The sequence below is a fragment of the Enhydra lutris genome, unplaced genomic scaffold (genome assembly GCF_002288905.1).
Source record: "Enhydra lutris kenyoni isolate GAN:26980312 unplaced genomic scaffold, ASM228890v2 scaffoldscaffold6, whole genome shotgun sequence".
Lineage (NCBI taxonomy): Eukaryota > Metazoa > Chordata > Mammalia > Carnivora > Mustelidae > Enhydra > Enhydra lutris.
The window spans coordinates 221,395-237,131 of NW_019154090.1; the positions used below are offsets into that span (position 1 = coordinate 221,395).

Here is a 15,737-nt window from a genome sequence, read left to right on the forward strand (position 1 = left end):
AGGAGGCATCAAAACCGTAACCACGCATAACCACGTGCAACCACGGGAAACCATGCATAACCACGTGCAACCACGGGAAACCACGCGTAACCACGTGCAACCACGGGAAACCACGTGTAACCACGTGGCTAAAAAGACCAAACAAATCAAGGGACTGAATCTCAATGATGAAATTTTAGAGGAACATGCAAGGCCTTGCATTCAGGATAAAAAAAAAATTGCCTCAACACAGAAAGGGGCCATGTGGCTTAATACCCATGTGAGAAAGAGGAAAGAGTAGGGGCTCTGATCCAGAGGGACCCCAGGAATAGGGTAGTACCACTTGAGGCCCTCCTGGCCACACTGGGAACAGTTCAGCTTGGGGGCTGTTCCGAGAATGGTAATCAGATGTGTGGCAGCAGGAGCAGAAGCGGGGCGCAGGAGGCCTGAGACCATCTTCCCAGGGCCAAGGGGCAGTAGGTGAAGCAAGGAGCCTTGCTCTGTAGGGCCCTTCAGGGTGGAAGGGAGCAGATCACTGTGAAGAAGCACTTTGCCCTCGGCTGACTATACTTCAGGCAGGGCCCCCCCAGGAGATGGGGGGCCCAGGCCCAGAGAGCTCACATGGTGGAAGTGGAAGGTAGGAGAGGCTGCCTGCCCTGGAGGCTGGATCAGAAGATCTTCAGACACTGCACTAGCCATGGGCCTATCATTCTCCTTACATCGTATTATTTCTACTTGCAAAGTGGTACTACTCCCCAGTGCCCATACACAGAAAATTCTTTAGAGCATCCAACCCCAAGATGTAATCGAAGTGCCAACTCTACCAAAACCTAGGTCGTGATCACATAAGGAAAAGCCACACATGCCTGCTTCCCCAGCATGCAAACCCTCAGGTACTATCCAGCAGCTCCTACCCTAGGAGAGACCCCAACGTGCACTTTCAAAGCAGACACCAGGACACCTGCTCGCAATAGGGACCCCCACCTGCTGACCTCACCTGGATCCACTGCTCACGGTTGATCTCCACACCGTTGGCCCGCAGAGAGGTGATGGCTCGGTCAATGATCTTCTCTACCATCTGCGTGTTCCCGTTGGCTTCCTCCAGCTTGGCAGCCGTGATCCAGATGTGGCGGTCCGTAGGGATGTTCTCACGGGCCTTATTCAAGACCTTGCGGGCATTCTCATAGGTCTCTAGCCTCGCCAGAGCGAGCCAGAGCTGTATGGAGAGAACACCAGCAAACGAGAGGACAGGACTCAGCACAACCTGCCAGGTCAAATGGTGAGCCAACCACTGGCCCACAGCACTTCCACAAAATTCTTCCTTCCTTCTCTTTCTTTTAGATCTTACTTACTTGAGAGCAGCAAGAAAGAAAGTGGGGCAGGAGGGGCAGAAGGAGAAGGGAAAAACCTCAAGCAGACTCCACGCCGAGCACAGAGCCCAACATGGGGCTCAATCTCGTGACCCTGAAATCATGACCTGAGCTGAAACCAAGAGTCGGACGGTTAACCAACTGAACCACCCGGTGCCCCTTTCTAACAGCTCTCGTGGATCCTTTAAACAGAATCCACAGATGCGTACGACATTTTCACTGCTCTGGTAACTGTTCAGTTACGTTTCTGACTTAGTGACTCTCCGGTGAACATGAGACGTTGACAGATTCTCAGTCACACGTTTCAAACACCAGTTAGTTACACGTACACAGCATGTCAGACCCATTCCAGGTGCTGGACAGAGCATGAGCAGGACGCGACTGCTGACTTCACAAGGACACACGGGTATTCAGCCTTCTGGCGTTGGACACCCTAGCTGTTGATTCTGCAACATCTCATGACCAAAAATGTGTATGGGCTCTATTCACTTTTACATAAATAAAGATTAATTTTGCTTGGAGAATTTCGTAATACCTCTGAGGATAATTAAGGACATAATGGATATCAGAAAGCCAAGACTAAAAATCACTGCACAGAATGTCGTGAACCTGAATGTTTGAAACTAAAGAAATCCAACCAGGGGCGCCTGGGTGGCTCAGTGGGTTAAAGCCTCTGCCTTCGGCTCAGGTCATGATCTCAGGGTTCTCGGATCGAGCCCCACATCGGGCTCTCCGCTCAGCGGGGAGCCTGCTTCCCTCTCTCTCTCTGTGTGCCTCTCTGCCTACTTGTGGTGTCTCTCTCTCTCACTCTGTCAAGTAAATAAAATCTTAAAAATAAATAAATAAAATTTAAAAATTAAAAAAAAAAAAAAGGAAATCCAACCAGCTTTGAGGCAACGAGCCAAGCTCATGCTGGGCTGAGAGAAAGATCGATCGTTATTTCCTATCAGCCTCCACCGTTCAGGTCCCACTTACAAACTGAGCGGATGTGGGACTGGCCCTTGAAAAAGACTGCCCCGCACACAGAGCTCTGGAGTGGCCAGAGATAGGCTCAGCTTCCATTCTGCACGTCCACCAGGAGCGCGACGGGCCGCAGCCGGCCGGTCCCGGCGCTGGGCGGCTGTGTTACATGGTGGCCTCCTGTGACTTCGCTGCCTCACAGGCCCAGAGATCACAGTTCAGCGCTCCGCTGCTGCCGCTGTGGACGCCGCACTCGGACTCGGGCAGCGCCCGGCAGACTCACCTCCACGCTGGTGGGGCAGCACTCCACAGCTCGACTGAGCATGATTCTAGCATCTTCAGGCTCCTCGAGCTCAACGGCCGCTTTCCACAAGCGGACGGAGTTTGGAACATGTTCAAGGGCTGGGAAAGGTCAGATAAGAAACCAGGTCACAGAAAAGCAGAAGCAGAAGCAGGACATTCATGTCCCAGAGGACACTCCAGCCAGCAGGGTCAGAAGACCCCTTCCTTGCCACTGGGCCAGGTTGTCCACCTGCCCTTTATACGGGTCCCCTCACATCTGGGGCAGACACAACCAAGACCAAGGCAGAACACCCTGAATCGTAAGCGAGGCGGAGGCACAGCAGACAACAGGAGGTGACACAGGGGCTGTGCAATGTCTCTGCTCCCACTCAGGCTTGAAACTCAACGTCCCAAAACAAAGCCACGCAACCACAAGAAGGCAACCCCCTTCACGTGCAGGGCCAGGCTGGTTGTGTGTGAGTGTGTAGAAATCACAGGGAAAGAAAACAGAAGTGGCCTGGGATATGCATCTCTCCAGGGCGGTGTGCATCGGAGGGCTGGCTGGGCACGAGCTCCTTCGCGGCCCCCGAGGCGCACTGTGTGGTGACATCATGCTGATGGCAGCCAAGCCTCACGGCTTGGCTCTGTGGCAGGTGGACTCCCTTGGTGGCCCTGAGGCAGCCAGCACATGGAGGGACATCAGGGAAGGGGGACAGACACCCAGAAAAGCTACCACTTTCTGCAGTCCAGAAACTTCCAAACCTTGGTTTAAGCAACAGAGCCCTTTCTTCACACACAATTCACCAAAAAGCCCCAAAAAGGCAGATAAACACAGAGCTCTGCAACATGAGCATCGCAGGGGAGCAAGGCCAGGCCCCCTAGTGAGCCCCTGGCGGGGGTGGGCAGAGAACAGCACAGCTTGGGTCACCATCAGGAAGCCAGAGCACCTCTAAGGCAGATCCCAAAGGGCTCCTGTTTCTCAGAAACGCAAGGGCCAAGCATGTGGAAAACAGACCTAAGATTTAATAATGCAGAGCCCGTAGACCCACAAAGTTTCTCGCGTGAAATCAGGGACAGAACAGGGCCTCTGAGGACACCTGGATGAAGCCAGGATGTGATGCGCCAAGCCTCCCTCTCCAGCAGCAGCGGCTGGCGGGCCTCAGGGCACACATGGCCCCCACCTGCGCCATGGGGCTGTGCACACGGAGCAGGATCACAAGGGCCACTCGGGGTTCATGGAATCCCTCCCAAGGGTGACCCGATGATGCCACTGAGCCCCCTGCTGAGCCAAGTCCCTGCCCAGAGAACTGTTCCCTAGTCAGTCCCCGGACTAGGCTGATATCCCGGACCCATTCCACCTGGAGGGGCAGGGGCCAGCTCTTCCTGGGTTGGCGCCTTCCCTGCCTACAGACCTTAGCCAGCACCACACCCCCATCATGTGTTCAAGAAACTTTCCTCACACAGAAGATGTGCAGCAAAGGGTTCTGGCCGTTGGGGTGCCTGGCCCTACACGGCCCCATCATTTGGAGCCAAGGCCTAGCAGAACAGTAGGACAGCACTGAGCAGTCAGAACACCGCTGGGAGAAACACCCTGAAGCAACGGGCCTCGACCTTACAGGATGCAAACACAAAACAAAACCCTACAGTGGCGGTTCACGCAGGTCGGGGAAAAGGCAGTGACACCCAAGCGCTCCCCAGGCCACACAGCAGAACCCAGTGGGAGAGCTGGTTCCCGCCTCAACACCTGTGAGCTCTGCTGTCAGGAGGCCTCCTCCCAAGGGAAGATTCGCCCCCCGCGGCGCAGAGCCCCAGCGGTGCCACACCGAACGCAGAGGCAGGCGCCCACCTCTCCGTCTTCTGCCGCCAGTGCACCCGCCCTGACTGGAGAGCGGGGCCCGGACTCCCACGGTGAGGCTGAGCTGCCACGGTGTCCTGGGGGACGAGAGCCCAGAGAGTCCCCAGCACTGGCTCCAGATTCCCACTCCTAAGGGTTAGTTCACGCAGCGCAGCAGCCCAAGAAAGCAAGAGCACTGCGGACGGAGCCCGTGCAGGAACAACAGTCTGAGCCCCCGGTCCACGGAAAGAGCCCTGATCAGGTCGGGGCTAGCATAAGGTGCTAACCTCCGGCCCAGGAACAGCCAGAGAAACGAGGGCTCAGGACTGCCCATGTCCTGCTGCTTCTGCAGACGCACGTTCACGACTCCGCCTCTACCTTCCTGCTCCCCGAACACGGGATTATCAGTGGAAGTGAACTCCGGAATTCAGCCTCCAGGGTACAGAACGCGTCTGTGGGACTGAGCTTACAGAGTCACTAACTTCACCCGGAGATGGGTATGACACCAAGGAACCTGTGTCTCCACTTTTCCGGAAACAGTGGGAACTCCTGTGCTGGCGACCCGTCAGCAGTCCCGGCGCCGAGGTAAAGCCAAGTGCTGTCGGCCGACCCAGCTGAACCCAGCTCGGACCCGGCTCGGACCCAGCTCGGACCCGGCTCGGACCCAGCTCAAACCCAGCGCCGACCCAGCTCGGACCCAGCTCCGACCCAGCTCGGACCCAGCTCCGACCCAGCTTGGACTTAGCGCCGACCCAGCTCCAACCCAGAGCCGACCCAGCGCCGACCCAGCTCCGACCCAGCTCGGACCCAGTGCCGACCCAGCTCGGACCCAGCTCAAACCCAGCGCCAACCCAGCTCGGACCCAGCTCGGACCCAGCTCAAACCCAGCGCCAACCCAGCTCCGACCCAGCACTGACCCAGCTCGGACCCAGCTTGGACCCAGTGCCGACCCAGCTCCAACCCAGCACTGACCCAGCACCGACCCAGCTCCGACCCAGCGCCGACCCAGCGCCGACCCAGCTCGGACCCAGCTCGGACCCAGCTCAAACCCAGCGCAGACCCAGCTCCGACCCAGAACCGACCCAGCTCCGACCCAGCTCGGACCCAGCTCGAACCCAGCGCTGACCCAGCTCCGACCCAGCTCGGACCCAGCTCAAACCCAGCGCCGACCCAGCTCCGACCCAGCTCCGACCCAGTGCCGACCCAGCGCCGACCCAGCACCGACCCAGCACCGACCCTGCTCGGACCCAGCTCAGGCCCAGCGCCGACCCAGCTCTGACCCAGCTCCGACCCAGCGCCGAACCAGGGTCTTTCCGGAGGCAGCTACCGTGTTGCAAGGCTACCTTGACAGGCTACATGCACTGGTGTGGAAGGGGCAGCCCAGATGGGAAAGACCAGTCTGAACTAGATCTACCTGCCAGCAGAGGAAGGGCTCAGCCCCGACCTCCAGCTCCCCCGCCCACCCTGGCAGGGAGGACACTCAGGTGCTGTGTGCTCATGGTGACCCAACACCGATAGCTGCTGGAGGCTGCTGCGCTCTGCACACCACTATATAGGGTTTGGGGGTAAAATAACCTCACTTTTAGAGAACTGTATTAATTACAGAGTAACACAGAGCTTCATGCCTTATTGTGGTGAGTTGAACTGACAGGAAGCAGCCAATGGCCCAGCCACAGGCCCATGTGGGCCACTACAGATAAGGACACCGCAGCTCAGAGGTCAGGTTTCATGCTCAAGGTGACTCGGCCTCTTCAGGTGTCAAACTGGCATCCCAAGCTCAAGTTCTCCCAACAAAGGACTAAGACGGCAACAGCACCGAACTGAGACCCAGAGCTCACATGCCAGCATAAGGGCCGGCAGGGCGTCCTAAGTCACTGCTGGAAGTAGCTGTTTTCACCGAGAACTAAGTGAAGCACTAAATGAGGCAGCACCTGGCTTTGCCCCAGGCACCTGAAGAAAGAACGCTGTTTCTGGAAGGAAAGGACAGGGGGAGGGACAGAGGCTGGCTTGGGGACTCAGGGTTCTTTCTACCTCAGCACGGCTCTCTGAGGGAAACAGAGCCAGGACAGCCACTGCCCCAGAGATCTGGGACGTCCTGGAAAAGTCATCACTCAACACTGCCCGCAGCCCTCCTCCGAGCCCACTCCCCTCTCCAAATGTGAAGGCAGCTGGGAATGAACCCAGGTAATCTGGTGGTGAGAAAGGCGTGGCCCCAAAGACATTCTGACCATTCGTCATGAGACCGTGGCAGGAGAGACTCGGGAGAGCTTTCCTAAATAAATAACGCTAACTACCCAGAGTTTAATGTGTTTGTCGTTAAAGAACTATTTTTCTGGCTGAAAAAAGAGAAGTTGATTTCGTTTCTTTTTAAGATTTTATTAATTTATCTACTCGAGAGAGAGAGAAGGAGGAAAGAGAGGAAACAAACAGAGGGGGAAGGAGAGGGAGAACGAATCTGAGGCAGACTCCCCACGCTGGACCCCACAATCACGAGCTCATGACCGGAGTCAAAACCAGAAGTTGGATGCCCAACTGACCGAGCCATCCAGGTGCCCCAAGATAAGATGATTTCTATAGACCAAGACAGCGCTAACTTTCTGTTCCGGGCCTCGTTTTAAGAGACTGGCTCTGAGTATTTAATGGGTCATAGGGCTGTCATCAGGAAACCAGACCCAAGAGAGAAACACACACGCGAATGAATGCACACAAGCACGCACGGTCAGGGTCACACGCAAGGGGGACTCCGCCTGGCCTCTGTCAAACAGAGAAACCGTGTGTGACAACACTCGCGTGCCTGATGTCATACCCCTCTAATGCTTTATTCAAACACACAACTTACAAACGAGAGCTAGAGCCCTCACTGGAAACTGCCCTCAATCCCACACGACGTACCTTATCTGACCCACACCCCGAGTTCAAGCAGAATACGCCATCCGCACAGGCTTCCTCCTCATCAGCCCTCTAACTCCCGTCTGCTCTAGAACGAACTCGAGAGCACCATCTGCTCTACGGTCCTGGGGACGACACGTCTGGGGACCACAGCCCCAGGGGCACCTGCTGGTGACGCCGGCCCCACGGAGGCTCACCTTTCCGAAGAACCCGCTTCTTGGCACGAATGTCCGTTTCCAGCTCCGCTGCTCTGATGTAGATCCTAACGGACTGGGGGAGGTGACGGACGGCTTGGGCCACCACAGCCTTGGCCGTGTCCCCAGGCTGCAACCTGGCCGCCTCCAGCCAGACGTCCTCGCTCTGTGCGGCAAACAAGGAACGGGGGTGGGGGCGCAGGCCGGAGGCGGAGGCCGAGCCTCAGGGCCGGGCCGTGCTCGTCAGACACGGTCCCAGGTTTACAATCAAACCGGAGCCCGTCAGCTTGGCCTCGCGTACACCTGCGCCAGAGACCCCGGTAATGTCAGTACTTGGCACCGCGGCTACGGCACCTCTGTGTCCCCAAGTCGGGGAGACACACAACAGCACCATGAGAGAAGCACACAGACTGTCCTTCAGGGCGACAGGTCAACCAATGACAAAACGGAAACCTATCAGCACGTGGCTGTGCAACGCCCTGGGAAGTCTTCACTGAGGCCTGATGTCCTGGCCTAAGTATTCGGAGAGGGTATCTTCCACTGCCAAGGGCACCCCAGGCTGCACAACACAGAGGGACCTTTAGAGGTTATCAGAGCACTTTTCGAAGCTTGTCTGGTCACTTTACCTCCCAAAAAAGTGCTGGAATAGTCTCCCAAGACTTGCATTAATCTTCACGTTTCTTACATTAGGTGGGCCGGAAAAGCTGACCAATTTAGCCTTCTTGTTAAGGTTATCCTGGCATTAAACGACTCGTAGGTGGGCCTTCACTCTAAGTGAAAATAAGCAGGAAAAGCCTTCCCCCACTTCTTCCCTCTTTCCTCTTGACTGTCCTACTGTCTGCAGTTCCAACACCAAAAGGCAGACAGGTGAGTCTACCTTAAGTTCACATCCCACGGGTGTCCCACCTACTACAGCCACCCAGGGTCCCTCGGGGGGCTGGTACTATGCAGCCTTCCAGGAAAATGCCCTAACTCAGGCCTTACCTTGGGGCACATCTCTGTCCCCTTCATAATGAGGTTTCGCGCTACTTGCAGCTTCCCAGTGACTTCTTCCAGGCGGGCTGACGCAATCCAGGCTGGTGGGTGATGAGGGTTCGTCTCCCGAACAGACTTGAGGAGCAGCCGTGCCTTCTTGATGTCACTGCAAGGGCGAGAAAGCAGACAGGGTCGGCCGCCACACTGCTGAGGACGTGCCCAGCCCCAGAACGCAGGCACCAACGTAGCAACTATCAGATCTGATGTCGAAGTGACAGAAGTAACAGTGGAGGACATGGTTATTAGCTCAGCGTGCACATGGACTCGGACTATCATTCATAACACAGTCAGTACCCACAACGCACACAGAGATAAGTACAGGGTAAACCTATTTCACTGTGCATTTCTTAGAATACCCCCATCCCATTTTGGCTGCTTATCTTTCAAATAAAATCCAAAACGTTCTAGGCAACCCGAGCCCCGCCCAACCCCACCAGTTCCACAGAGCACTCACTTGATGTCCCCTCCGTGGGTCGGGATCATGGAGTTTAAGTCCGTCAGGTAGCCTTTGGGGTCGACCACAGTCTGCCCGCTCACCGAGTCAGACACCTACAACACAGGCCAGGCCGAGTGCATTGCAGAGCGTCAAAGACGCCCAAAATCAAGTGCTCAGAGGCCCCTGGAACCCCACCCACAATTCTGATCCCCAGTGAACATGGAAACTGTAAAAGTAGGAAAACCGGAACTTAAACAACAGTTTGTGATCACAAATTTCATATCTAGAAGACAAAGATATATATTTTAAAAAAAGAAATCATAAAGACCCCACAAAAAATACTTAAGATAAGTCTACTTAAAATGAGTGAAACCTAGAAATTATAAAATAAAAGGTTATCAAACAGCAATTCATCATACCATTCCCTCCGGCTGTGAGTCTTAAAATCACCACGATAAGAAACTTCAAAAAAGCCACAAACAGAACATGGGCAGAGTGCTAGGGCGTACAGCAGACAAGAAAAGGAGGAAAGTGGCACAGACTGGGATGGAAAAGATAAAGTTCTGTCTGCAGGTAACTGTTGATGTAGAAAACCCAAAGAATCAACATAAAAACGATGTTAGCAAGGCTACAGAACACAAGGTTGATATAGAAAAGTCATTTTTTTAAAAGATTTTTATTTATTTATTTGACAGAGAGAGAGATCACAAGTAGGCAAAGCAGCAGGCAGAGAGAAAGGCGGAAGCAGGCTCCCCGCTGAGCAGAGAGCCCAATTTGGGGCTCGATCCCAGGACCCGGGGATCATGACCTGAGCCAAAGGCAGAGGCTTAACCCACTGAGCCACCCCGGCACCCCAAAAGTCATTTTCTTATACACCAACAATGAATAAAATGAATCTGAAATTAAAAACACAGTTATCATTTACATTAGCACCAAAAACACGAAATGCTTACGTATTAATCTAACAAATACATAGGATCTCCACAAGGAGATCTCCAAAACCCTGATGAAAGAAATCAAAGAACCAGATGAATGGAGAGACGGTCCATGTTCCTGGACGGGAAGACTTCACATCATTAAGATGTCCGTTCTTCCCATCTTCATCTGCAGAGCCCACGCAATCCCAGTAAGATGCCAGCAAGCCATTCTGCGGATAGCGACGAACTGATTCTAGCGCTTCCACAGAGAAACAAAGACCCGCCGGAGCGAAGGCGACCCCGGAGCAGCACAAAGCCAGAGGGCTACTGCCGCCCGACTTCAAGACCTACCGCAGAGCCACGGAAACCAAGACAGCGTGTGTGACCCTGAAACACTAGACAAGTACATCAGCGGGACAGAAGAGAGCAAGGGGCGCCTGGCTGGCTCAGTCACTAGAGCAGCAGAGGGTGTGAGTCTGCACGGGGACGTCCAGCACCGTTTGCTGAAGAGGCCGTCCTTGCTCCGTCACGTTGCCTTTGCTCCTCTGTCCGAGATCAGTTGACCGTATTTCTGGGCTCTGTTCCCACCCATCCCCACCCCAAGTAAGTTCTGAGCCCAACATGGGGCTTGAACTCAGGACCCTTAGATCAAGAGTCACATGTTCTGGGCGCCTGGGTGGCTCAGTGGGTTAAGCCGCTGCCTTCGGCTCCGGTCATGATCTCAGGGTCCTGGGATCGAGTCCCGCATCGGGCTCTCTGCTCAGCAGGGAGCCTGCTTCCCTCTCTCTCTCTGCCTGCCTCTCTGTCTACTTGTGATCTCTCTCTGTCAAATAAATAAATAAAATCTTTAAAAAAAAAAAAAAAAGAGTCACATGTTCTAGCTACTGAGCAGTAGCCCTCCGGCTTCTCCCTCTCCAGCTCCCCCTGATTGTGCTCCCTTCCTCGCTATCTCTGTTATAAACAAACAAAATCTTAAAAGAAATGAAGTTCTTTTTTACATTCCACAAACAAGTCTAGAAGAGTAACAAGTACAAAGACACATGCAAAAGAAATGATAATTCTTATCAAAACAAACTTAGGAGGGAAACGGGCGGAGCAAATGACCAAAGAAAAGCTTGTCACAGAACTGCCAAAGACTGACTAACATACTAGGAAAGATGCTCAACCTCACCACTAACAAAATCCAAAACTAAACCGAGCTTGCTTGTTGGAGGGGTGGGGACAGGTATCTGCCCTCAGATCAAGGAGGACAAGAGAAGCGATGCCCTCAACTCAGCGCTTGCAGACTCTGAAATGCCAAGAGACAATTTAGTATTTAAGTGAAAAAAATCCATTAATTCCACTTCAAAGATACTACAACAATGTTTACCTAAATGACAGAATCACGAGAGGTTCACCAAAATACTGTCATAGCAAAAAAAGTAAAAACCCAAAAAGTTCATCAAAGATTAAATCATGATACCCATAAGCAGTGAACTACTTTCCAAGTGACAAAGTACACAGCCAGGAACATAAAAACCTGCAGTTTTTAAATTTACAAGCTACTTATTTTTAGTATAAAATATTTGCTCACCATAAAAAACTCAAGTATAGTAAAAGCTCAATTAAAATGTACAAGTTTCCCACTGCCTCAAACAGTAATGGCTGAATACTACACTACCTTTCCACGTCCAAGTGAAAGCTTTTCTTAAAATAATTCATCACGAAGCTCCCACTGCACACCCACTTCATGCTCTAGTGGTATGAGTGAGCAGCCCTGGGAAGCCCTTAAGTGTGTGCAAAGGCATCTCGTGTGCACAGCAGAGCTACACGCACAAGCCCACCACTGGCGGTCCAGCACACGAGCACTCTTCTTCCCCGTTTGTGTTTCTGACTTTACAGTGCTTTCTACCACACACGAGTTTTTAACTTGTATCCAAAACAAATTTTAAAGTCTTTCGCTTCATGGTCTCTGGTGTGCATGTCAATGCACTCAAGTGCACGCAGAAAGTTATGTGCACTTGACGTTTTACTGAAGTGTAATTAACATACGATGAATAATAGGTATGCAACAACGATTCGACAACTTCAAACATCACTCAGTGTTCGCCCCATAAACTCGGTCACCATACATTACCACGTTACTGACCATATTCCCCACACTGCCCTTTTCATCTCCATGACATGCTTTATAAGCAGAGGTTTGTACCTCTTAACCCCCTTCCAACCGCCCCCCTTCCACCTGGGCAACCACCAATCTGTCCTCTGTGTTTCAGAGTCTGGTTTTTGGTTGGTGGATTTATTCATTTGTTTTGTTTTTTAAAGCCCACACATAAATCAAGTCATACGGTATTTATCTTTTTCTGACTTATTTCACTTAGCATAACACCTTCTGGGCCCACCCATACTGCTGTACATGACAAGATCTCATTCTTTCGTATGGCTGAGTGACATTCCACTGTGCAGTACACACGCACTTGATTTCTGTGTCAAGGATGGAAGGACTAAGCTTCAGCAACAGCGGGCACGCGGCCTGTCCTCCGCGCCTTCGTTCAGTCTGCCTGCCAGGCCGCCCTCTGTCAGCGGCAACAGTCCTCAAGCCCCAACAGGGGTGCGGGAGTGCCACACAGGCCACACCGCACCCATGCAGGAGCTGGGGGCGGATATACACACCCATCTGCATGCGGGGTCCTGCCGATCTTTATGATGGGACAAGAAACTACATCGTCACAGGTCTGCTATCTTGTGATAAAGGACTTGGAAAGATGAACTTTCCACTGACATAAGATCAGTTTTATAATCAGAAAACGATTTTCTTAATCTACAGGAAAATGTTGCATGACAAGACTCACCTGGCTCAGCCTCATGTCCATCAGCGTGTTCCTTGCTTGGCCTATCTTCCTCATGTCCAGGTCACCTGTGCCAGGGGTCATCAATCCAGGTGTCATCCCACCTGGGTATGGAGTGTTCAGTCCGCCTGGATAGGGTGTGTTAAGACCTCCAAATTGCTGGGGGGGTGGGGGGCGGGGAGGACAAAAACACTGGATCGCATCTTCATGCAGAAGAATCCTATCAACTCTGCCATCTTTCCATTGTAGCCTGACAGACCTGCGGCAGCACAGACTCCGCACAGCCCAGCTTCTGAACTACAGACACACTTACTCTACCACCACCCATGGCTCCCAATACCACCCACCTAACCAAACTAAAGACCTATTCGCCTCCTCTTCTGATGCTCACAGTTTGTCGGGGATCCACTGAAGTATGGTTCTCTCCAGTCTGTAAATGTTTGGCAAAGAAACTGTCGGGAACAGGAGTCAGCTTCTCATAGCGCGGGTTCCGCTGGCGTTTGTTTCTAGCGTCGCCAACCTCAGGAATGCTCAGCCACTCTTCTTCTGTGACTTCTGCTAACTTCCTCTGGGAACATTTGCCCCCCCACAAAATATTTATTCTCTGGCAAGATTTCATATGCACAAGAAAAACTATGCTCTCCTTGACCCCTAAGCCCCAAAATTGTCATGGTTTAGAAAGAATTTTGATGCAGAAATGATCTACTTCACTTCGAAATTCAATTTGTTGGATCTGCTCTACTTCATTCAAATGTAAATTGTTCTGTCAAAGCCCAGAAGATACAGTGTGGAAAACTTTATGTACAAACAGAGTTAAAGTTACTAAGAAAGTAAGTTCACATGTCCCATTTTTTTTCAGTGGAGGGAGAAGGGACATTTTTTGCACACATAACACAAAGTTAAACACACTAAAGCAGGAACCTTCCTCTCCCATCTGAATTTAATAACGATCAAAAAAGCAAAGTTAGTAAAGTCTCATCAATTCTACCCAATTCTCTGCTGAGGTTAGGTGCATGCTATCCATCCACCTACTTTGAGGTCTGAGAACTGCTGTTGGATTTTGGGGCGTTCCATACGGTATTTCTCAATTTCTTCTTTCTCCCTTTGCTCCCTAGGAAGTAAAATGTGTGCATGCGTTAGAGATACTGGAAATCCATTCTAAGAAAAAGTCATTTTATTACACGTAATTAAATCACCGGAAGCGCAGCGCTGCGCACTCAGCAGCTGCGTCGGAGGCAGCGAGACGCACGTCCACAACCACACTTACTTATTACTTACTTATTCACCAAACGGAAGGAGGCAGAGACTCACTAAAATAAAAACAAGTTGTCTTACTCTGATACAGATACTTGTATTTGAACATGAGTGTATCTACAGCTTTAAACTTCTACAAAATTCCAAAGGTAGGGCCACCTTATGAAGATTCCGGAAAGCTGACCCTCTATCCCAGCTGCCCATCTGACTTTCTGCCTGTCACTGCCTCTGCCGCTTCCAAGCAGTCCGTGCGCCTCTCCAGACAGCTCTCTGCTCCTCGTGCGGGAACTAACGGGCTGTCTCATCACCCCCGCAACTGGTCTTCAGGGATGGAGCTACTGCGTTCTGGTGACAGAGGACCAGGTCTAGGCACTCACAAGAAATCTGTGGGTTACTGTGACCCATACAGCTAATACTCCCTAATGTTGAGATTTACGTTTTCTCCCATAAGGTAAAAGGAAAATACCAGGAATATGAACGTATTGGGACAAATGACGTGCTTGGAGAAGATAAACACCGCTCCGGGAGTTGAGGTAACAGCAATAAACAAACTTGCTAAACCTCGGGGGCCCCTGGGTGGCTCAGGCAGTTAAGTGTCTGCCTTTGGCTCAGGTCATGATCTCAGAGTCCTGGAATCGAGCCTGCGTCAGCCTCCCTGCTCAGCAGGCAGTCCGCTTCTCCCTCTCCCTCTGCTCCACCCCTCAACCCCCACTTCTGCGCGTACTCTCTTGCTCAGTAAGTAAATAAAATCTTTTTAAAAAATGTTGCTAGACCAAAGTTCAGTGCAAGACGCCCACCTGAGAGCCACAGATAAACACGAGCACCGAGGACAGTCTTCTCTTGAGCAGGCCTCCAAGGACAGAGGACCCCTGCCCCCTCCAGCTCACTGCAATCTATCCCCACCAGCCCAGCCTAAATCCGCACAGGTGTGTCCCAACATGAATGTGTGGAATGACATTCTCAAGATACAAGCCCTGCCTGCGAGGATTTACATATTCATTTGTCATCTTCACTGAACTTCCTAATTACTTAATACACATTAACCAACACTACTACACCCACCTCAAAGAAGACAGTAATCCACACGTGTGGTCAGAATAATCCCCCAAATTCCATCCCTTTCTGGAAAGCCACAGAAATCTTAAGCTCCCCACTCTAGTCCCTACGATTACTCTCCAGTAGCCTGGTGTTTCTCCAAGTGTGGCTGCCACAAACCGAGATCCAGGTTGCCTGAGAGCTGAGCAGACACACATACTACGCAACTTCTGTCCATGTCTGGGCTATACCAAAGCAAGACTTTCTTTTAAAGTTGGATAAACATAGGGGTATCCGGCTGGCTCATCAGGAGAACGTGTAACTCTTGATCTCAGGGTTGTGAGTTTGAGCCCCACAGGTGTACAGATTACCTAAAAATAAAATCACTGGGGCGCCTGGGTGGCTCAGTGGGTTAAGCCTCTGCCTTCGGCTCAGGTCATGATCCCAGGGTCCTGGGATCGAGCCCCACATCGGGATTTCTGCTCAGCGGGGAGCCTGCTTCTTTCCCCTCTCTCTCTGCCTGCCTCTCTGCCTACTTGTGATCTCTGTCTGTCAAATAAATAAATAAAATCTTTTAAAAAATAAAATAAAATAAAATCATTATGAGGCGCCTGGGTGGCTCAGTCGTTAAGCATCTGCCTTCGGCTCAGGTCATGATCCCAGGGTCCAAGCATCAAGCCCCACATGGGGCTCCCTGCTCAGCGGGAAGCCTGCTTCTCCCTCT

The 15,737-nt window shown here is 52.1% G+C and overlaps 1 protein-coding gene across 1 annotated transcript in view; it reads right to left on the minus strand.

Annotated features, from left to right (window-relative positions):
* Positions 1 to 15,737, minus strand: part of LOC111141375 (pre-mRNA processing factor 6) — a 39,577-nt gene that overhangs the window by 19,337 nt on the left and 4,503 nt on the right. The window contains exons 4-11 of the mRNA XM_022493869.1: positions 13,757 to 13,835; positions 13,116 to 13,292; positions 12,728 to 12,883; positions 8,998 to 9,092; positions 8,493 to 8,649; positions 7,512 to 7,674; positions 2,593 to 2,711; positions 977 to 1,195 (exon numbers count right to left, since the gene is read on the minus strand). Coding sequence (XP_022349577.1) covers positions 977 to 1,195; positions 2,593 to 2,711; positions 7,512 to 7,674; positions 8,493 to 8,649; positions 8,998 to 9,092; positions 12,728 to 12,883; positions 13,116 to 13,292; positions 13,757 to 13,835 — 1,165 coding nt within the window. The remainder of the gene's footprint in view (positions 1 to 976; positions 1,196 to 2,592; positions 2,712 to 7,511; positions 7,675 to 8,492; positions 8,650 to 8,997; positions 9,093 to 12,727; positions 12,884 to 13,115; positions 13,293 to 13,756; positions 13,836 to 15,737) is intronic.